Source organism: Schistocerca gregaria, chromosome 8 (assembly GCF_023897955.1).
Source record: "Schistocerca gregaria isolate iqSchGreg1 chromosome 8, iqSchGreg1.2, whole genome shotgun sequence".
NCBI lineage: Eukaryota > Metazoa > Arthropoda > Insecta > Orthoptera > Acrididae > Schistocerca > Schistocerca gregaria.
In genome coordinates, this window is record NC_064927.1 from 453,574,947 (window position 1) to 453,599,452 (window position 24,506).

General features: G+C 39.0%; 1 protein-coding gene across 3 annotated transcripts in view; it reads right to left on the minus strand.

The window, feature by feature from the left end:
• Nucleotides 1–24,506, minus strand: part of LOC126284213 (X-linked retinitis pigmentosa GTPase regulator-like) — a 277,559-nt gene that overhangs the window by 128,617 nt on the left and 124,436 nt on the right. For all 3 annotated transcript variants that reach the window (XM_049982982.1, XM_049982984.1, XM_049982983.1), the window contains 2 exons: nucleotides 5,049–5,192; nucleotides 4,808–4,972 (listed from right to left, as the gene is read on the minus strand). In XM_049982982.1, the coding sequence (XP_049838939.1) occupies nucleotides 4,808–4,972; nucleotides 5,049–5,192 (309 nt within the window). The remainder of the gene's footprint in view (nucleotides 1–4,807; nucleotides 4,973–5,048; nucleotides 5,193–24,506) is intronic.

Consider the following 24,506-nt stretch of genomic DNA (forward strand, 5'->3'; position numbering starts at 1 on the left):
GCATTCATTGGGATACCTAGATACTATAGAGGATATAAATGAAGTCAAGAGCTGAACGACCCAAGACTTTTACATTTCTTAAGGAAGGGAATACCGTGGGTTTGGAACCAAGAGACAAATGATGGGTTTGAAAATGTAAAAAGAGCACTGGTAGAATCACCTATATTACACCATCCGGTTATGGGTGAGCCACTTAAAATATCAACAGATGCATCCGACTACGGTATAGCGACAGAACTTTTACAAGGATAGTGGGGTATAGAAAGTACAAACTCCAGATCTATAGCTTTTTCTAGCCAGAGTCTTAACAAACATGAATTAAACCGCACAGCCACAGAAAAAGAACTATTAGCAGTAGTATGGAGTAACCAAAAATGCCAAACATTAGTATGGAGGTCAGAGATCCATGTATATACGGATCATCAAGCTATTATTTTTTTAAGGAGTAGTCGGTTATTACATAGTAGATTAATGCGGTGGATGTTGTTCCTACAGGAATATGACATTAAAATACAGTATGTAAAAGGTTCTGAAAATATTGTACCTGACACTTTGTCTAGACTACCTGTAGACATGAAAGAGTTAAAACGTACGGAAGGACCCGGTGCAATTTTTGCGATTAATTTGATGACAGTAGAATATCCGCACAACAGGGCACAAGAAATGGCTCAAAGAATAACCGACAACATCCATCATGATCCCTACTTTACAGAAATATATGCTATGTGAACAAGAATTCCTTACCTCTTAATCAAGTAGGGAGGTGGAAAATTTTAGGGCATCATTTATTTTGGAGAGACAGCATAACATCTTGATGGTGATATTTATCTATCCCTAAGTTGACGGAGGATGAAATTGTGTGGTTTGTCCATATGGGATATGGACACTTCGGAATAAAAAAGTGTACAGCCCACATGAACAAGTTCTATTATTTTAAGAAATTAGGACATAAGGTAGCATCTTTAATCAGAACTTGTGAAAGAGAATCTTTAATCAGAACTTGTGAAAGCTGTCAGAAAGTAAAAGAGAGTAACACTCAAGTTAAATACAAAATGTATTAAATAATTCCTAAGGCATTACACGATCTTACAGCAGCAGATTTCTTTGGATCAATTCTGAAAGGGAAGGGAGGAGTATCGTACATTTTTGTCCTCATAGAGTGTTGGTCGAAGTATGTTAACTTATATCCTATTAAGAAAGCAAATACACCAACCATGATTCACTGTCTGTAACAATACTTTCTTGAGGTAGGCAAACCAAAACGATTTCTTACAGACAATGGGCCACAATTTGTCAGTAATGAATTTAAAGAATTTTTAGTGTGGGAAGGCGTTCATCAAGTACTAATATCCAACTATAATCCGTCTTCCAATGCGTGTGAAAGGGTTATGAAAGAAACTGGAAAATTATGCCACACCTATGGCCCTGAAAAACATGCGTCATGGGCATCGAAAGTTAAAGACTTTGAGCTTATTTCAAATGAATTACCACATTTATCAACTAGATTAACACCTTTGGAAGTAATAGGCAAATCCTTTGTGGGAGAACCCCTTACTAAATGTTTTACTTGGCTGGAACAACCTATTGTTGATGACAAACTTAATGAAAATGATAGTTTCTAAGAACCTGGTTGAAAGGGCACAACAATGAGTAAGTAGACATAATGAGAAAGCTATCGAACCTTAATACAAGGCCGATGACCTGGTTCTAGGAAAACGACATCTCCAGAGCTCTGCCCTGGAGAAGGAGATGCATAAATTTTTCGTATGAAGGACCTTACCGAGTACAAACGGTGATACATCCCAAAGCCTTAGCTTTAGTAGATCCTCCAACAGGATCAGAAAAAGGAAAATACAATGTTAAAGATATAAAGTTGTATATCTCCCCGGGACGTTAACATTCTATGTTATTGGGCGGAGTGACGACCGCCGGATCCTTAGTCGTTTTCGGTGTTTCTTCTGTGCTATTATTTCCTGCACCAAATTCCCTTCAAATTTTAAACTATTCTGTAATCTATTCATGAATTCTTAAACTATCCTATAATTTTAGTACGTAGAAAACCGGATATGACGGTTAAGTAGAAAGAGAATCACACATGAACAGTGATCTCTAGATATGAAATGAAATGAATAAAATATTATTTGAGTGAAAGGTGATGATACTAATTAAACCGAGTGATGTCTAGACAACATAAACTGAGCAGAGTATTTTATGTGTGTATAAAATATAGTGTAAAGCGATTAACTGAACAACTATTTGACTGTAGTGTATAATTTTCTATTTTTACAGAACATTTTATACCTTTTATGAGATGTGATGTAAAGGGAGGGTTCGTATTGATTTTGGAAGGGTGGGTCTTATAGACTAATAGAACACACACCACGGCCTTTCAAACGAGCCTCGCAAACAAGTGTGACTGTTTCTTCACCATTTGGCATTCCATAGTCGTTGCTAAGATTTTTCATCGGGGACCTTAAGGATGAAGGTGAGAATGTCCATTCTATAGGAGATGATTTAACACCACACCTCCTCCGGCTTCTCACTCAAGTACCGGCGAAGTAGGAATCCTGGGGAAGGAGGGTGGCAAGGGTTTCCTGTCTTTAGGGCTATCTTCTTTCTCTTCTACAATCTCAGCAGCCATTTCTACTTTTTCCTTTCTTACTTCTCATCCGAGTACCGCTCTATCTTTCCCTCTTTACATGTTCATATACTTATATTGCTGAAGTCCTTCATATTTTCCGTGGTTTCCAATAACCTTCAACTTATTTCATGTAAGTAGGCCGAAAAATCAGGATACACAGACACACTTACACATACACACAACGAAAGACAAAGAGACAAACAATGGAAGTACAGACAAAAATGATGTAAGAACCATCAAGTGTTGTAGGGAGAAAGAATGAGCACATAGAGGAATATGCACACATGGCTGTTTATTGTGACAGTTTTACATCGCCTAGTTAATTGAGAAAACCATCAAGTAGATATTTATTAATATGTACATATAGGAAATATATGTATGAGAACAATGACGATTCTATAGCACATATGTACATAAGGATATAAAAACTATGATAATTCCACATCAGGGATACATATGAAGAAAGTGTGAGTAGTTAAGGAGAGCACAAGCCAAGTAGGAACTAATGAGCATAAGCCAAGGACAAACTAACGAACATAAACCAGGGAGGTACTAATTGTGATAATTATTCAGGAGAGAGGGGGAGAGAGAGAGAGAGAGAGAGAGAAAGAGAGAGAGAGAGAGAGAGTTTTTTTTTATAATCCCTCTAACCATCATTATTTCTTTGGAGAAGAAGTTGTGGAGATAAACACAGCCACATATCCAGAGAAGATGATTGCCTGAACATTTCAAGTAAGTCAATTGCAATAAGAGAAAAGGAAAGTGCACAATCCAGTTTTGCACCACTTCTCTTGTTGCCAAACCGTTAGAACGTCAATCTTATACAGTAATTATTTTGGTTATATAACTGTACTACATAATAAGTCTTAACGAAGAAGGACACTGTGTCCTTATTGTTTTTATAATATAAGGTAAGTGGTCATAGTTGTGACTGCATGACACAGTTGTCTCGGGTCTGAGGTAGTCTTTGCACATGGTTTGCTCAGTCAGATTCTTAATGAAAAGTATATTCTTAATGAAAAATTATGTAATTTCAAAGAGAGAAGTGAAGAAACTATAAGTAAAATATGAACATCAAAATATTTTGGTTATGAGAAATACACAGCATATTCCAAGAGAAATCGCACCAATACTTCATGTAGAAAATGCAAATGATGTGCTAAATTTATCAACAATCATTGTCACTTCTGATTTTTCAAGATAAGTATTTTCATATTAGCGAAATGTTCTTCTGCTCAAATTTTTTTCTATTTTGCAAGGATCTCTACAAAACAGAGGAGAGGTTGCAATTTTTGGACTTAAACTTTCAAGAATTTTATGCATTACCTGTGAGCAGGAACTTTTTAATACAATAAAATGGCAAGGGCAATCTAATGTGGCAGCACTAGATCACCTTGTCTAGTAGAATAGTGCATAGGACTACAACAATGCTGATTTTTCCTCTCACTGTCTATAGACTGGGAACTAATTCATTCTTTGCTACTGTGGTAATTTTTTAACTTTTTTGTCCAGAACTTAAATCACTTATTTTAACAATAACATGGACATCATCCTTGCCTCTTTGTAATTTGTAAAATTCGTTGCTGTACTTTATCACACTGGCGAATCGTTCAGCTTGAATTTGGAGCAGTTATGGGTAGATTATCTTTCACCGATAAATATAGAATAAGTACGAAAATGAATCCACGTTCTGTGTAATTCAATGCTTATCTTCCTTCTACTTTTTCTATAAGATTAGCTTAATCACACAGTAGAAACACTGTGCATGCATTTCAGGAAACTGACTGAGTTATGCTTATGCTTTTGGAACTACTCAAACAACTGAATGATACTATACTGTCATATTCAATCTCGATATTAAGACATAGGTATCACTCTCACATTTTAAGAATCCCAGTCATTTACGTCTAAATTCTTATTATCCTAATTCATTTGCACAAATATTTCTTACCTTCAATTTAGCATCTGGAACATTTTATTCAGTTTTAACCTGTTACTCATCAGAGAAATTTAAGTGATAGGATAACATTTCATAAGACAATGTAGCTGACACAAAGCAAGCAATGGAGTTTTATCAAAACAAGATGTGTAATGCGTACCAACAAACAAATAAAATGTCTTTCATACAACAGTTAAAAGAAAATCGCTAAAAAAATAAACACTCACTTGTGACGAAAGCTGAATGGCTCTCCCCACATGAAGCATCGACTACAGTGGCATCCGATGCACAACTCAGCAGCAGCCTTGATGGCTTCTGACACTGGACAATACGTGACCCCATACCAACCTGTCCACGCTCGTTACTGCCAAAAACGAGTACTCCTCCCTCCTCTGTGGACACAAAGCACTTTGAAGGTGGACAAACACATCCAACCACTGCCATTACACTGCAGTTGCTACAACATACCTGTCAGGGCAACGGTGTGACTACCGCCACATGTGACCGATATCACTTTCGCTCCTGCATCTACTCTGGCAAGTGCTGAGGTGCCTGAAGGGATACCGAGCTTACCATTCTCTGTCTCGCCGCATGTAAAAAGTGAGCCATCCTCTGTAAATTATTCTGAATGTCAGTGGTATTATTTGGAACTTTCTTCAGTGGTTTTAAGTAAATTCAATGAAATTCACAATACACTAATTTCCTGCAGCTGTTTCATTTCATTCCTCAAAGTAAGATATATCCGAAGAGATAGAACATAAATTTTCATAGTCACATCTGCAGGTATGTTACTGCCCTACAGTATTTAAATTTAGTGGTAACATTTATAAAGTAAGTTGTATCCAAAATAGCTATCATTTGAAAACACAAAAATTCCTTCAGTTAGAATAGTTTAATTTCATTTATTTTACCATTGCTGTATGCTGCTATTAGTGCACATGAGTTTGATGTGCCTAATGTAATGTTCCCAGTTCCCAGTGCACATGTACTTAAATCAATCACTAATTGTATCAGCACAGACCAGCCACTAAAGGCAGATTGTAGGGAGCGTGCACACAGCACAGTCTCTGCTGTGCCCCACCAGCAACTTGCGCCTATATCTGAGCAGGGCTGACTCAGTTTCACTACGTTCTTTTAGTTTGTACCACTCCCAATTGTGTAGTGACCAATACAGGAGACCATTCAAGTAACATAAGCATGGCTTTCTTCATAAACCTCTAAATGATAATGGAAATAAGCCTCTTGTGACTCCACATGTAACAAAACAAAGAATCATACAAAGGTGCAACATAAGCAATACACAGAATAACTGATGTGTATGAACTAAAAGAATACAGTGAGAGTGAGTTAGTGCTGCTGCGCACGTATACAAATGTGAGTTGCTGGTAGACAGCGTGGCGGAGATTGTACAGTGTCCATGCTTCCTACACGCAGCCTCTAGTGACTGGCCCACACTGGTACAGTTGGTGCTTGATTTAAGTAGACATGTGCTGAGACATACTCTCAGCACTCACACTCACACACCCTTTAACAGGGTACAGCATGAATCAGCTCAGATGTTACAACCCAGGGACAGGTAAATTCCATTTCAACAAGAGTAGAAGTGTCCTTGTGATGAGCAGTGGTAAAAAGAAACTGTGTACCATTCACTGTTGAGCATGATGAGTCAGAGTGACAAAGCGTAAGAGTTGTACATTCCATCGATAGTGAAGCCATTGCAGTTTGAGCAGCGGCTCAGAATGGACAAGGCTGGGGTATAGAATTAGTCTTAGCACTCACTAAGAGAATATCCTAAGCCATTATCTGGATTGATTTAGGGAAAGCACAGCAGCCTCAAACCAGGACTGCTGGTCAGTTATTTGAGTGTTACTTATTCTGATCTCTTAACCAACAAGTTGTTAGTGAGGATAAATGATGCAGGCCATTTATCTGTGCATGCTCTGCAACACAATGACTATATCTTGGCTGCATCCTTAAACAAAAATGAATTGCACCCTTTCCTCCAAACTGATACTTTGTAACTTCAAAGGAGACATGGTCCACAGTCTGCATAGTGCACTTACATCTCTATTGATGTCTTCTATTGGATACTGAAATTTAGCATCTCCCTCCCCTTCCCAGTTTGGTCACCTCTTTCATGTTCAGTTTTTTTTCTTTCATCCCTACTTAATCCCACCCTGCACTTCTGTCACTGCCTCATTAACTGCTTTCTGGCATTTCTAATTTCATCTCCCATTGCATCTCCTTTGAATAAAATAAATTTTAATAAATGTGCCTGAACAACACACAGAAATCATATATTCAGAAAATCAGGTACGCAACAGGAGTTGTCAAGGAGAAAGATTTCACTTTGTTTTCTGAACTGTTGGCAAATAACATTAGTCTTCATGATAGGTTGTAGCTTCCTGCCATGCTGCTCTCAACGGTGGAGATTTGACACCAAAAAAATGTTTAACTGCTAACACAACACTTCCCCATGTCGACTCAAAAGTCCACAGAGAGTGACAAATGCTACTGTCAGTACTTCATCTATCACCTCGAATATGGAGACCAATGCTGCCAAGAGCTTGGATACATATTGCCAGACATATGTCACTAAGGACCACAGAGGTGCCAGCTATCCAGATGAGATTTCCACAAGTGATTACACTGCCACATACTGTGAGGATTGGCCATCAGACAAGTGAGAGTGACGCCGGACTGCATGCCCTCTGTCACAGGTGACTATCAGTGCATGGAGGTCATACAGCAAACAAATTTTTAAAATCAATTGCCTAATATCACTATTACCATGCCTCTGGAACAGAAGACAACAATGTGCTACCATCACGAAGATGACATTAATTTTCTTGAAACTGAAAATTAAAAACCGTCAGCACACGACCTTTGTACAGCAGTTGAAATGTAACCACTTAAGACAACATACGAGGGCTATCCACAAAGTACATTATGTTTTCGTTTGTGTCCCTTAGGGGCGGGGCTAGTGCGGCCATCTTGGTGTCATGGCATTCCGCTGCTCAGTCGGCATCCTGCCGTGCTAGTGAGAGGTTCGTGCTGTACTCCACTGAGTTACTGTGACAGTTTGAAATGTCAGCGTTAATTGAAAATGCCGTGAAGTGTGAAGTGCGTGCTGTAATAAGGTTTCTGACTGCAGAAAACTGTACACCGATAGAAATCTATCGGCAGCTTTGTGAAATGTATGGGGACAACATAATCACTGAAGGTGGAGTGCGTCAATGGGTCATAAAATTTAAAAATGACCAAACTAACGTTCAAGACGAAGAGCGAAGTGGAAGACCCAGCATAGTGACTGCCGAACTTGTCAAAAAAGTCGATGCCACGGTCCGTGAAAACTGTAATTTCACAATAATGGAACTCTCTATGAGTTTTCCACAAAATTTACGAAGTTTGTTGCACGAAATCATTACCGAAAAGCTTGATTACCACAAGTTTTCTGCAAGGTGGATACCAAAAATATTGACAGAGATTCACAAAAATCAGCGAATGGCTGCAGCATTAATGTTTTTGGACGCTTAGGAGAAAGATGGCGACTCATTACTCGATCGCATTGTTACTGGTGACGAAACATGGGTTAAGCATGTGAACTGCGAGACAAAATTGCAGTCAATGCAGTGGGGGCACACAAATTCCCCCCAAAACCCAAGAAATGCATACAGACAATGTCGGCAAGGAAGGTGATGATGACTGTCTTTTGGGACAGAAAAGGTGTGATTTTTGTGGATTTCCTGGGATGAGGCACTACAATAAACTCTCAAAGGTATTGCCAAACTCTGCACAACCTCAGAAGAGCAATACAAAACAAGCGCAGGGGAAAGTTGGGCTCAAATATCTTGCTGATTCACGACAACGCCTGGGCCCACCCGGCAAATGCCACTCGTGAAGTTCTCGAATCTTTTAAGTGGGAGTTGTTTCCTCACCCGCCGTACAGTCCCGACCTGGCATCGAGCGACTTCCACTTATTCCCAGCAATGAAGAAGTGGTTGGCTACGCAGCGTTTTGATGACGATGCACAGCTTCAAGAAGAGGTAACCACATGGTTGAAGGCGCAGGCGGCCGAATTTTACGACTAAGGGATTTCCAAGCTCGTCCATCGCTACAATAAGTGCCTTAATTTAAATGGCAACTATGTAAAAAAGTAGTATTTAAGTTGGCTTTCATCTGTATATATTTAAAAAAATTTCCAATACTTTATTTATTTTTAATTTCAAAACGTAATGTACTTTGTGGATAGCCCTCATATAATGTAATATATAGTCACAATATCAGTATAGAACTCCATAATGCACATATTCCCAATGGCTTATCTTCTACAATTTTGGAATTAATATATAAGTCTGAGTACACAATACACACTTTTCATTACCTGTTTTGAGCATTCCAGTTCATTCTCTAAAGTATGAGAAAAGTACACGAATTGCAGCCCACAATTTTTAAGACTATAATTTACAAGTTGTGACTTTTATATACAGACCAAACTAACAAAAGATTCCATTTACTGTTAAACCCAATATTAACAAAATACTTTATATCTGAAAAATGGATAAAAATGCAATAAATTAAAAATTTAGCAATGTTATTACTGTTCAGTTGAGAAATAATGAATTGGTAAATGCCCTACAATATAACAAACAATATAAAATTGGTAAAATAGCACAATTAATTGTATTGAATCTGAACGACAATAATCATACTAAGCTGATTTTTGGATTTTCATAAACTTGTAGGCAGTGTGCGCCATTGGGTTCTTGTTGTTGTTGTTGTTGTCGTCGTCAAAACACACACACACACACACACACACACACACAGTTTCTCTTTGACCATCCAGAACACTATGCCCATCGAACTACAATCCTACAATTGATATAAACCCGGCCAGGCAATAGCAGCATCACATGGCCAGGAATGACTTCTAGTCAGACACACACACAGGGCATGTAGTATCAGTGAGAATGTCACCCATGTGTAAAATGTGGGAGGCATACAATCTATCTGAGTTTGACTGAGGGCAGATTGTGACGGCCCAAAGACTCAGCATGACCATTTCGGAAATTGCATGACTTCTTGGGTGTTCCAAGCAATGCTGCAGTGAGTGTCTTCAACATGGTGAAACCATGTCAAGATGTCGCGTGGTTGGAAGGCCACCCCTCATATTGGAAAACAGACATCTTAGGCCTCACAACTGGTAAAATAGGATAGGCACCAAACTGTGGTGGAACTAACATCAGATTTACTGCTGGGCAGAGTACAAGTGTGTCTGAACACAGTGCAATGAACATTCATAGTGATGGGCCTTCACAGCTGACAGCCCGTGCAAGTGCCAATGTGAACACCACGACATCGGAGCCATGACTAAAATGGGTACGTGAGCACTGGCACTGGACATTGGCACAGTGGCAAGACATTGCACTGTCTGATGAGTCCCAATACCTTCTTCATCATGCTGATGGAGGGGCATGAATCCGTCATCTTTCTGGAGAACAGCACCTTGACACCTATAGTGAAGTATGGAGACAAATTGGCGGTGACTTCGTTATGCTCTGGGAAACATTCACATAGACATTAATGTGTCCAGTGGAGCTCGTGCAAGGCTCCATGACAGTCAAGGAGTATTGTACACTGGTTGCAGAACACATACACCCCCTCTTCATGATGATCATGTTTCTTGACAGTAGTGTGATTTTTCAACAAGATAATGTGCCATGTCACAAGGCCAGAAGAGTGATGGAGTGGTACGAAGAACACAGTGGCGAGTTCCAATTTATGTGCTGCCCCAAACTTGCAGATTTGAACCTGATGTACACATCTGAGATGTGATTCAACATGGCATCAAAGCTCAACACATTTTGGAAAGATCTTTGATGTGCAGCAACATTTACACTGCATATTTTTGTGTTACGAACATATAAATTTGACTACCACCAAACAACGCATGCTACTGTCCGAAGCATTGAAATCGAGATTGTGACGCGCTTTTGTAAGCCAGTCATAGCTCATGTAACGTGATCTCGCCAGTTGATGACAGCATAGGAGATGTGTGTAGTCAGCCAATAGCAAGATCACTCTTCAGTAGCGCGAACACACAAATATGAAAAGTTAATGGTTTGAATTAATACACACAGTGTTGTTACAAGAAATGAAACGCTTTCACATGTAAGAATGGTCTCTAAGATTAATAAGCTGCAAGAGAAGCTAAACTTGCACATATATTGTCGATCTTTCTTGCGCGTGTTACACTTTAAGATTCATCACACAAATGTACCTGTAAAATTTTTAATAATGACGTAAATGTCTGATCTTCTGGGCGTCCTCAAAGAGTTGATTTTTAAATGAGAGTCAAACGCTCTGTGATTTAAGAACTTTTTTGCACATAGTTCATCTTGCGTAAAATGAAATTTACTTAGAAAGTAACGCTTTTCAAACCACCATTCGCAATATTTTCCCGTGACCTTTTAGAAATTGGTTCGTTTCAGCATTGCCACAGAGTGCCCAGATAACAGGTGTTTGAGCAGATACGATGACGCAGGAAGCCCGTATGTTCGTACATGTAAAAAATTAAAAGATCTTGTATTATATCATAAAAGAAAAAAGACATCACAGGATAATTCAAGAGAATCTTAATTTCGTGAACCATTCTGAAATGATGATTCGGCTTAAAGTGCACATTTGTATGTCCAGATTCAGATGTAAATTTTCTTGAATTATCTCATGTTTGGTTCTTTATTATGGCATAATGCCATACGAGATAGAAGATGGAAAATGTGCACTTGAAATGCAGCGAACAGTTGAAACTAGCCAACAGTGTGAAATTAAACACTTCGTTTCAAATAAATTGACTGCTCAGGCCTCACATAGAAAACACGCTGAGATCGATGAATTGACAGAAAATGCATACCAGTGAAGCGAAAATCTGTGCCCAAGTGAGATATTTGTCTCCAAGAATAAATAAGAAATCTTCAGGAAATCTCACTGAGTTAAATATCTACTCAGATACCTATGGATGCGGACTGGCAGAAGTACTACGAAACCATTACGGTCTGAAAGTATGCAGTCATGTGAAACCAGGAGCACCAATACGGGAAATAATTAGGGACGTTTTACTGGACAAACAAGACAACTAAATCGCCATGTTGTATTAATTGGAGGGGCAACTGATGTGTATTGTAACGAGTTAGCTAATGCTATTATCAGTCTCAAAAGTGCCGTCAGTTCGATAGAGAACCAAAAAGTAACTGTTATTGGTATACCACATAGGCATGACCTCATATCTGCTTCATGTGTGAACGCCGAAAATAAGGAAGCAAATAAACAGATACAAACATTGTGTAAGGTGTATCCAAACATAAGATTTCCTGGATAGATGCAGCTTTATAAAACATGGCATGCACGTGAATAGAAGAGGCAAGTCATCTCTGTGTGAAGCCATTTACGAAACGTTAGAAACACATGAAAAACAGAGTATCTATGAGTCAGTACCAGCCATTGTAATGAACTACCAATACATTACTGAAAGCAACCATGCAGGAAGTGAATCTGTCTTGGATACAACAACTAAAGCAGCTGCAGAACCACAAATTGTTACAGCATCACAATCAAATTCAGTAACAACTGCAGCACCAGCAAAACCAGCAACATCTGAACCAGCTCAAGAAACAAGACCAATAACTGCAGGGCAAAATTTATTGAATTAGGAGCACATATACAAACGAATTAAGAAAAGTACAAGCAAGTATAATTCTGGCTGTGGAAATGCTCTCGTCTACAAGACTAAAATCCTATCATTCGATCTGGCCGACTCTTTTTTTAAGGAATACTGTTGACAGGAGGAAAGGGTACACAAATCAAGAAGCTGCATTCTTTATTCAATATTCATCTATTTAAAACATTGTAGCAGTGCTCTCCATTCACATATGTTTGAATTTTGAAATATTGCCACTGTACAGATCTATCTTCAAGACTGTAGTTTGAAAAACCATTCTCTTCTTAATGTGGCCTGCTTCGAATAATTATTGTTGTTAATGTTAATAATTATTAGTGTTAATGAAAAACCGTCATGACCAACTAAAATTACATCTTCTAGGACGCTGAGTGTTCCCGACTGTAATGCACACAATGCGATATGTAATTTCAGTTCTGGCGACAGTGCTTCATGTATTACAATATATTTTCCTTATTGCATAATTAACTCTATTTAGAAGAAATGGAAACAGTTCTGGTGAAATTCTTAGATAATTAAAAGAACTTCTTGGATCTTTCATTATAAATTATTTCAGCAAGGTTGCTGAGCAACCTAGGTGAGGTCTTTTCTTCATCCAGCCATGAATTGAAACATGTTTCTTTTTTTTTCTTATAGAGCGATTCCACATAACAAGCTTTAAATCCATCACAACTTGTGTGTTGTGCAGCTGCCAAAACTTTCATTTCAGACACAACTCAGGAACCCACACAACGATGAAACTGAAATGTATACTGGTGTCGCCGTGTCTACAATCATATACGAAACCATTTGCGTGCAACTCAATCCACACAACAAGTGGCGCAACCAAATGTCATCATGCAAACTAAGCTTTAGTCAGTTTGAATAGATATTAAATAGCCTACAGGACACTACCACAGGTTATACACCATATGAGGTACATTTCAACAAGAAGCCAGCAAATATACTTTATGAATTAATTAGTTATCCAACATGTACAGAATTATCTGCAAATAAAGAGAAGAGATTGTTAAGAAAACCATGAAATTGCAAAATATTAAATAAACTGAAAACAAGATAGGAAACTGAAAGTCACTCAATTCAAAGTATGAGATATTGCCTAAGTAAAAGCTATGAAAAATCTAAAGTCACCACCAAAGAGATAAAGACCATATACTGGACCATTTGAGATCATGGAGATTCCGCACCCAAATGCATAGAGACTGATATACCTTAAACTAAGCAAATTATTTGGACTAAGAAATGACACTCAACAGAAGCCTTATTATCAATAACTAAAAACCCTCAGAACAGTATACATACTTTGTGTACCATGCGTGTGACTTACGCAAGGTTTACCAGCTAATGTGACATTTGCTTTACAGGAACACAACCAATGTCACATTTTTTGTTCACTCTTTACTTACACACTTGTCAATGAAGAACTGTTTTAACCTGCATTATTTGAGTTAACATATCAATCTGATTGAAACTTGAGATACAGTTGACATTTACCTACATTTTTATCATACAACTCGCAATATCAGACCCTTTGTGGGGTACACACTCTTTGAGTATCATGCAAGTGGCAAATGCAAGGTCCCCCAGCTAATGCAGCATTTGTTTCACAAGAACACTGCCAAGACCTTCCTTTACATACAGATCTATCTGACTGAAGTTTGAGAACAAATATTTCAGGATTTGCTACATTTTATCAGTTTGCATATGATTATTTTACTAATTGAATGTTAATTGCTACTTACTTTACTTGGTGGCACATTTATTCTGACACACATGATGTTACTGATGAGTTCAGCGATATGATCACTACTTCTGAAAATACTGATTTTGCAATCTAATGCTTCACGATGATACAATTTTCTACATTAACACATGCTTTAATTATACTACACTTACGCACATTCTATGCTTATCTGCATATTAACGAAGAAGAATTTTGCTACAAGACACTGGGTCACAGTTCGTAGAAGATACTTCTACAGCTGTGGTCCTGATATACTTATCTGCACTGAATTTTATGCAACATACATTTCTTGCTTATAATTCTTACATATATTGAATAACTTTCACCAACAGTACAATACACATACACACACACTTTTATTTGGGATTTGCTGATGTTACAATTATTTCACTGAAGCTTGTGAAAGAATATTGATGATTAAACTGAGGTGGAAAGACACTATTATGCTTTAATGTTTATGCTTTTATATACATATGTACTATAATGACATTATAATATGATGATTTATTGCTTATTATCTTATATACATCATGATGATATGAAGTATGCTACAGTCAAATTGATGATTATAGATCCCTAAGCTGAACTTCACTGAATGAAATGAGTTTGTGCAAAGGAGTTAGAATAAGATACAGTAAGGAGGAAAGAGAAAATTACAGTTTTAAATTAGACAACAAAGATTGATTTTACACTTACATAAAATAATTATGATAGTTTATTGATTTGGGGAGATACAAGCTACACAGAGTTTTGTTGATTGAAGAAGAAGTTGCATATAGAACTGATTACATTATACTACTACTTGCCAATGAGCTTACACGTATATAAAAGGCTACATGAAGGATAAAGATATTCTAACCAATGATTACTTCGAGACTGAGTGTTTTATAACCAGGATATTGCCTGCTTGCTCTAATGAAGTTTGAAAAGCAGTTTTATTTTTTGACAGACCACAAGTGTCCCACGTCAAACTGTTCATCTTAACTTGCTACCTCAAATTGGCCTACAAAAACTATGTAAGCTACAATGCATGCACATTGAACAAGTTTTTCAACATTCTTGCACTCTCTTCACACAAACCATTAGTTCTAGAGAAAAAATGAACAGGATCTTTTTTGTAGGATATTTAATATAGTTTAATTTTGTACTGCAATATGTTTTCGCTGGAGGGTGCGGTTTTCGATTTATTCAACAAAAACGTACAAAAGTGATGTTAAATGTGTTCTATCTCAGAAACCATTCAGAATAGGGCATACGTCCATATGATATTTTTTGTTCAGAATCACTAATACTATCACGCCTCAAAGCATGTACCTTTCCTCCTGAATCACGCTGTATATAAGAGAACACACTTTGTACTGTAAATGCACTTGTAATTTGAGATATAATTCTTTGTGAGAAGCCCTCACATACTGGAAATTACATTAAGAAATGCTTGTGCCTACATTACGTGACAATGTCTTGTATGAGCCATATCATTTGAATTAGAGTTCAAGATGACAGAATTTTGTGTAAAATTAACTGAACTGCATGAATAGTGCATCACATAGCCAGATCTTAGACATTAAATTTTGTACATTCTGTATATCTACATCTACATGACTACTCTGCAATTCACATTTAGGTGCTTGGCAGAGGGTTCATCGAACCACTATCATACTATCTCTCTACTATTCCACTCCCGAACAGCGAGCGGGAAAAACGAACACCTAAACCTTTCTGTTCGAGCTCTGATTTCTCTTATTTTATTTTGATGATCATTCCTACCTATGAAGGTTGGGCTCAACAAAATATTTTCGCATTCGGAAGAGAAAGTTGGTGACTGAAATTTCGTAAAAAGCTCTCGCCGCGACGAAAAACGTCTATGCTGTAATGACTTCCATCCCAACTCGTGTATCATATCTGCCACACTCTCTCCTCTATAACGCGATAATACAAAACGAGCTGCCCTTCTTTGCACCCTCTCGATGTCCTCCGTCAATCCCACCTGGTAAGGATCCCACACCGCGCAGCAATATTCTAACAGAGGACGAACGAGTGTAGTGTAAGCTGTCTCTTTAGTGGACCTGTTGCATCTTCTAAGTGTCCTGCCAATGAAACGCAACCTTTGGCTCGCCTTCCCCACAATATTATCTATGTGGTCCTTCCAACTGAAGTTGTTCGTAATTTTAACACCCAGGTACTTAGTTGAATTGACAGCCTTGAGAATTGTACTATTTATCGAGTAATCGAATTCCAACGGATTTCTTTTGGAACTCATGTGGATCATCTCACACTTTTCGTTATTTAGCGTCAACTGCCACCTGACACACCATACAGCAATCTTTTCTAAATCGCTTTGCAACTGATACTGGTCTTCGGATGACCTTACTAGACGGTAAATTACAGCATCATCTGCGAACAATCTAAGAGAACTGCTCAGATTGTCACCCAGGTCATTTATATAGATCAGGAACAGTAGAGGTCCCAGGACGCTTCCCTGGGGAACACCTGATATCACTTCAGTTTTACTCGATGATTTGCCGTCTATTACTACGAACTGCGATCTTCCTGACAGGAAATCACGAATCCAGTCGCACAACTGAGACGATACCCCATAGCTCCGCAGCTTGATTAGAAGTTGCTTGTGAGGAACGGTGTCAAAAGCTTTCCGGAAATCTAGAAATACGGAATCAACTTGAGATCCCCTGTCGATAGCGGCCATTACTTCGTGCGAATGAAGAGCTAGCTGCGTTGCACAAGAGCGATGTTTTCTGAAGCCATGCTGATTACGTGTCAATAGATCGTTCCCTTCGAGGTGATTCATAATGTTTGAATACAGTATATGCTCCAAAACCCTACTGCAAACCGACGTCAATGATATAGGTCTGTAGTTAAATGGATTACTCCTACTACCCTTCTTGAACACTGGTGCGACCTGCGCAATTTTCCAATCTGTAGGTACAGATCTATCGGTGAGCGAGCGGTTGTATATGAGTGCTAAGTAGGGAGCTATAGTATCAGCGTAATCTGAAAGGAACCTAATCGGTATACAATCTGGACCTGAAGACTTGCCCGTATCAAGCGATTTGAGTTGCTTCGCAACCCCTAAGGTATCTACTTCTAAGAAACTCATGCTAGCAGATGTTTGTGTTTCAAATTCTGGAATATTCCATTCGTCTTCCCTGGTGAAGGAATTTCGGAAAACTGCGTTCAATAACTCCGCTTTAGCGGCACAGTCGTCGATAACAGTACCATCGGCACTGCGCAGCGAAGGTATTGACTGCGTCTTGCCGCTTGTGTACTTTACATACGACCAGAATTTCTTCGGATTTTCTACCAAATTTCGAGACAATGTTTCGTTGTGGAACCTATTAAAGGCATCTCGCATTGAAGTACGTGCCAAATTTCGCGCGTCTGTAAATTTTAGCCCATCTTCAGGATTTCGCGTTCTTCTGAACTTCGCATGCTTTTTCCGTTGCCTCTGCAACAGCGTTCGGACCTTTTTTGTGTACCACGGGGGATCCGTTCCATCTCTTACCAATTTATGAGGTATGAATATCTCAATTGCTGTTGCTACTATATCTTTGAATTTGAGCCACATCTCGTCTACATTCGCATAGTCAGTTCGGAAGGAATGGAAATTGTCTTTTACGAAGGCTTCTAGTGGCACTTTATCCGCTTTTTTAAATAAAATTATTTTGCGTTTGTTTCTGATGGATTTGGAAGAAATGGTATTGAGCCTAGCTACAATGACCTTGTGATCACTAATCCCTGTATCAGTCATGATGCTCTCTATCAGCTCTGGATTGTTTGTGGCCAAGAGGTCAAGTGTGTTTTCGCAACCATTTACAATATGCTTTTGAAAATATTATTTGTATTTTCATATGCTATATTGTGATTTTATAACATGATGATTACCTTAATAGTGTGTATGTCAAATGTATTTTGAACCTGATTGAAGTTGTGTGTTTGAATTTTTTTTTTTTTTTTTAACTCACTCCTGAAATACTTGCAATAATGAGACACACTGGAAATTTGAACAACCACTGATTGATGACACAAAAGTTTTGAATACAACATCACACACAAATGTAAATGAGGCTATAATGTAAAACTTTTACTGTAGTCATTTGATAAATGTTATATTTCCTTGTTCTATGTACCTAATATGTTAATATGTTGAACAAATTTGTGTGTAAGACTATTCCAATTCACATTTTGTCTTTCTTTTCTTTTTAATTCTTGTAATCATTTTATTTAATGAAGTTTGGAAGAGCCTTGGTTCTCTTAGATAGCCAAGCCATTTTGGGGAATATTATAATAAAGCAACCTGTTGGGCATCCTTTGCTACCATCAGAAGAGATTACATTTATTTTATACTTAATCAACTGTTTAATGTACAGTCTTCAACATAAAAACTGACCGCCGGCCGGCCGCCACAGAGACTGATTCAAAGTAATTCATTTAAGGTGGCCAATAAAACTGAACACCACTGACAATGGTAAATCTGGCCATCTGCACAATCTGGCAACACTATAAGATGCGGAAGTGTCAGGAGGAAGTGTTGTCTACTTGCGAGATGTTCTTGGGTTGTGCGAGCCTGTCTGGTTGAACATGGAAGATATTTCGCTTCACATTCTACCCACCAGTAATGACAAATGCTTCAAGAAAAAATTCTGCAGGACAGCTCGTGGCTGTGTCGCGATCAATACAGCTTACGCTCTGGCATTTCCTTGCGTTGCAATGGCTAGCTACCGGCCACTGGCCAGACACCAACTGCCACCTGACATGGGGTGCCGCTCAGGTGAATGCAGTGCAATGCTGTCAGTGTATGTATCAACTGTCATTTTCTAATTTGAAGTTCTAGTTAATTTTGCATACTTGAAAATCATGACCAATGGTTAAGAGTTTTAAAATTGTGTCGCAAGTGGAGAAAGGTGTAACATCTACAACACAGTATTTACTTTTGGTACAACAGAGGGGTGAATGCAGAGGAGGCAGCTCGAAAGATGTGAACTAAGGAATCTTGACTACTCATGTAAGTGATGGATTGCCATTTAACCATCATGCGACATTTGCATTCAGCAGGAAAGGTTCAGAAGTCCGGTGCTCTAATTCGAAACAAAATAAAATCAACACAGTGACTATTATTGCAGTTCTTCTTGAACATATTCAGGTCACTCATTGAGCATTCCTGTGCAATACTGTTACTGGTGACGAGTTATGATGCCTTTATTGTTAACTTCCTAACAAGAAATGAAAGGCTGAGCCCCATAAAAAAACGTAAACTTGAGCAAAAAGTAGTGTGAACATGATATTTTCCATCTGATAGCTCCAAAAGTGTGTTTTGCACTTGAAATTCTTCTGCAAGGGTGTGTCCGTTACCACTGTAATCTTTTGCCGACAATTGACGACACCTTGAGGTTGCAGTGTAAGAAAATCAGCTGACAAAACTACACCACGTGTGCTACTGTACAACAACACACACTGTTGGTTTGAGAAACAAAACTATCCAGGAGACTGATAGGGAAGTCATCTCTCAGACACTTGTATTGATAGGGAAGTCATTTGTCAGACACTTCCCACCACTGAAATAGATGTGTATTGTTCCATTCAATATTTGCAGCACATAAATACAGTTTATAATTACGTTACATTGCTGATAGTAGAGATATCCCTTACTTTTCGTAGGCATTGCTACCTGTTACTCCATCAAAGGAATTTATGTGTGCAGCATTGTTGCAATACAGACGTTCAAATTATCTGATTCCTGTAATTTCAATTCGATATCAGATCTTTCTAATCGGATTCAGCCGGTCTGTCTTAATGTGGATTTCTGACTACAACTCTCATCATATTATAGACTCAGTAAACTGCATTCCTAATTGGACTGTTGAATCTACACCACTTATCTATGACAGGGCATGAATTCTTGACCACTATGGAAAATACTAATACAATGTGCATATTTCAAATATTTTATTTAAATATAAATATATGGAGTAACGAGATAACAATTTATTTACAGGAGCACAGCCCCAACCATCAGAGCAGAGTGGTGCACAATTGGTTTTTGGACCACAACGATCATCAGACCTCAATTCAATAGAGAATATTTGAGCAGAGGTAACAATAACATAATTGCCATGTGGACCTAAAAATGCAAGTGACCTTTGGACGAATATAGAAAATGTATGGTGGGTCAAACCACACTACTGAGGAACATAGTGGAATCAATGCCCCGATGCCTTCGAGAAATCTTATGTAATGATGGTGGGTGGCTTGGTTACTAAAAGTATATTTGTTCAACAGACAGCAGTTGTCACTCTCACTAGAATCAATGACTCTGTGTGCACAATCTGAATCAATACTATTAACATTTGACAGACAAGCAACAATAAATATTGCAACAAATATAACATTTAAGTATTTTAATGCGATGGAAAGTTACAAACTGAATTTTTACCCAAGCCATGTCCTTCATATTACGTCAAGTAAGATGCATGAACTCTGTAATATTGTTAGCAGAGACAGTGCACTCTTGTTGTCAAGGTTCGCGACAAGTGCAGCGATTAGCACTGCCCAATGTCCCCGCGATTTGTTTATGTTGAATGAGAATGGACACTGCAGCAGGCGCTTCGCCATAACAGAAAGAGATCACCTTGGCTCTGACTGCAGTGAGAGGACACCACTGCCTGCATTTTCTTATAATAACCACCGTGAGACTCTACTCACAGGTGCCATGGAGCAATTGGAACGGGTACCATGTCATTGGTCATAAGAATATTAACCAGTGATGAAATGTCCTCTCTATTTGAATCCCAAGAAAATAGGAACCTTCTCGCAAAGCAATGTGAGGTGATATCAAAATTTATTCAACACACAAAAAATAACTGCAGAGCTTCCATGCATGCAGTAGTAGCACACAAGGAAATATTATGTCTTGGAAGTGTATATTTCATTTTCTCCTCTCATATCAATGCCCTTGTTTTAGTATGAAGTGAGAAAATAAACACAAAAACGGAAGTTTCTCAGAAGCATATAAGTCATTTCCCCTTCTCACGTAGCTTTTGTTTTAGTATGAAGTGAAAACCTACCTATCAGAAATGCAAAAAGCAGGGAGATCTCCATTCTTTTGTACAACAGTCTGTTTCCTTTCATGCATTACTACCGCTTGCAGATTTTTATATAAGGCATTAAGTTCTTCAGCAGAATGAGTCTTATAGCTATTGTGCTAATTATGGTATGGAAAAAATGCAACAAAGACGAGTTCCCCTAGAGCAGTGAAGATATTTGCACATGTCTGTATTCAGCAATGACTGCCAGCTACCACAACACTTCACAGAATCCATGTGGCAGGCAACACAACTGTGCGTGCACTTCAGACTTCATTCAGTAAGGCGTCAGGAGATGGATGGAAACGTCAAATTAACGTCGCTTTCCGAGTTGTATTCAATCCAGAATGAGGTGTTATTAAGGTAGTTGAGCGTTCTAGCAATTACACTTTGATAATACCCATATGAGTATCCGATAGCCAAAATAACCCGTTAGTGTGAAACCATTGGGAACTATATTAACATGAAACTGCAAGAACTCGAGACAATACATGGACTCTGTAACTGTCATTTAGGATTCTCTCTGGAATTTCACATTCATGAGGTGTTTTCCGCTATTCTCGAGAAACATCAGCAACTTGTAATCACTGCGAGCAACAACTGTGTGATGATAATGGCAGAGGTTGTCAGTGGATGTGGTGGTGTTATGTTGTCAAACTGCTTGTATATGATGTCGCACATAGTCTAGCGCTGACTACATATGTAACTAAAGATAGTGTAGTGGGGTCGTTGCTTCTCTTTATTTGGTATCAGCTTGTGTAATCTGATTTAACAAACATAGTACTCCATGCCCGAGCTAATAATGAAAAGTATGATTACAGAGATCATTGTGTGGGTATTACATTAATTCTGCAGTGAATTGCTTGACAAATATTACTGTCAGCTATGCAGCTGAAACAACTCACTACACATTATGCTGTACTTGGTTAAGTGATCAGCTTGCTGCAATCCTGCTTCGGCTGTTCATAAATACTCGTATACTCACCATTTGTTATTTGACTAAACATGTGCTACAATCCGATTTGCAGGTATATGATATGGGTTAGCGCAATCACAAAGCAATGACTACGGAATGGAAGCCATTGAAGCCTTGTTACATTGATGACAATACAAATGTTTGCAAATCACCTGTACTGCCTAAAAAAACAATTTCATCTTAAGTATCGAAGGACAGACGTCCACACTGTCACAGAGCATGGAAATACAGAAATGATGGCAGATGAAAATTTGAGACCGATTGGGGTTCGAACCTGGACCTCCTGCTTACCAGGAATACGCACTGAACATTGCACTATCGGGACGCACCGGCCAACTTCCTTGCAGGACCTATCTACACACGCTCCTCGTACGACACAAATTCCCATCCTTGCCGCATACCACATGTGCGATAGCTCCCCCCCCCCCCCCCCCCCCCCCTCTCCACCTGCCCATATACATTATTCCACTCGCTCACCGCCACATTGTATTCCTGCGAGGGTTCGGACAATGATGTGTGTCTAGCACTGAAAACTTTCGATGGCCTGTTGAGACCTGAATAATTATACAGGATGTTTTAAGAGGAATAGTAAATATTGTAGGAGGTGGTAGTACAGAGAGATTGCACAAAAATGCCATATAACATGTGTCCAATTTTTACTCAGTACATACAGCTGGATTCAATGCAATTTTGTTTCATTTCTTGGTCCTTACAGGTCCCCATTGTCTACACTTCCTTGAAAATGAGCTTCCAGCATTACTGGATGAGGTTCCTTTGCCTACAAGAATGTGTAGCTTCCTGCAGCACGACTGGGCTCCTGCACATTCTATTCGTCAGGTGACACATTATCCAAACCTAACTTTTCTCAGAAGATGGACCAATAAATATGGGCACTTTCCTTGGCCACCAAGATCTGCGGACCTTATCTGTTTTGATTTTTGCCTGCGGGGATGGTTGAAAGGCAAAGTGTACGAAGAAAAAGTAAACCCAAGAGCCAATTTGATCGTTTGGATCATGAAAAGTGCAGCCCTCATAAAAGAACGCAAAGACGACCTCAGAAGAGTTTATCAAGAAAAGTAAAAAGTGCACTGCAGTTGAGGGAACTTTTGAAAATCAACTATGAACATCCTCATTTGCCTTTGCTTTGAGTTTGTTAGGGTTAAGTACTAACAGCTGTATCTCTGTACTCAATAAAAAGTGGACACATTTATATGGAATTTTTAATGTAATTCGACTATACTTCCGCCTGCTAAAATATCTACTATTTCTCCTGAAACAATCTGTATATGCATATATGTGCCGTGTCTGTTCTTTCTGACATGTCTGAGAGCAAAAGAGACAATGAATCCTGGTTCAAACCTGGTCAGGCACAAATTTTCATCTGCCACTGTAGTTGTGTTAATGCCTGTCACAGCCTGGACATCCTTCAATATTTAAGGGGACCACACCGTGGTTCACGTAGAAAAAAATCAATTTTCAGTTTTCATCATATTTAGATAGATTAAGGTAAGCCATTCCAATCTCAGGAGCGGAAAGACTTACCTTAGGGAGAAAAAAGGACAGGTATACACTCGCACGTGCACGCGCGCGCGCACACACACACACACACACACACACACACACACACACACACACACAAGCAGACATTTGTAAAGGCAAAGAGTTTGGGGCTTCTTCTTCTTCTTTTTAACATTCTGTAGAGGCTTGGTAACCAGCTACAATGGGGCGGCCGGGATGATTGAGTTTGTTTTAGGAAGAAGGTAGAAGGTAGGGGTGCGGGGTGTCGGTGGGGTCAGGAGGTTGATGGAGTCAGGTGAAAGGTTTTGTAGGGGGCCTAAGGTTCTGAGGATTCCTTGAAGCTCTGCCTGGACATCAGGAATGGGATTACCTTGGAAAACTTTGTATGTAGTGTTGTCTGAAAGCTGACGCAGTCCCTCAGCCACATACTCCCGACGATCAAGTACCACGGTTGTGGAGCCCTTGTCTGCCGGAAGAATGACGATGAATCGGTCAACCTTCAGGTCATGGATAGCCTGGGCTTCAGCAGTGGTGATGCTGGGAATAGGATTAAGGTTTTTTAAGAAAGATTGAGAGGCAAGGCTGGAAGCGAGAAATTCCTGGAAAGTTTGGAGACGGTGATTTTGAGGAAGAGGAGGTGGGTCCCGCTGTGACGGAGGACGGAACTGTTCCAGGCAGAGTTCAATTTGGATAGTGTCCTGGGGAGTTGGATCATTAGGAGTAGGATTAGGATCATTTTTCTTCGTGGCAAAGTGATATGTCCAGCAGAGAGTAGAATCTGGGAGTAGGGCTGAAGGTGAGGCCTCTGGATAGGACAGAGGTTTCGGGTTGGGAGAGGGGTTTGGAGGAAAGGTTA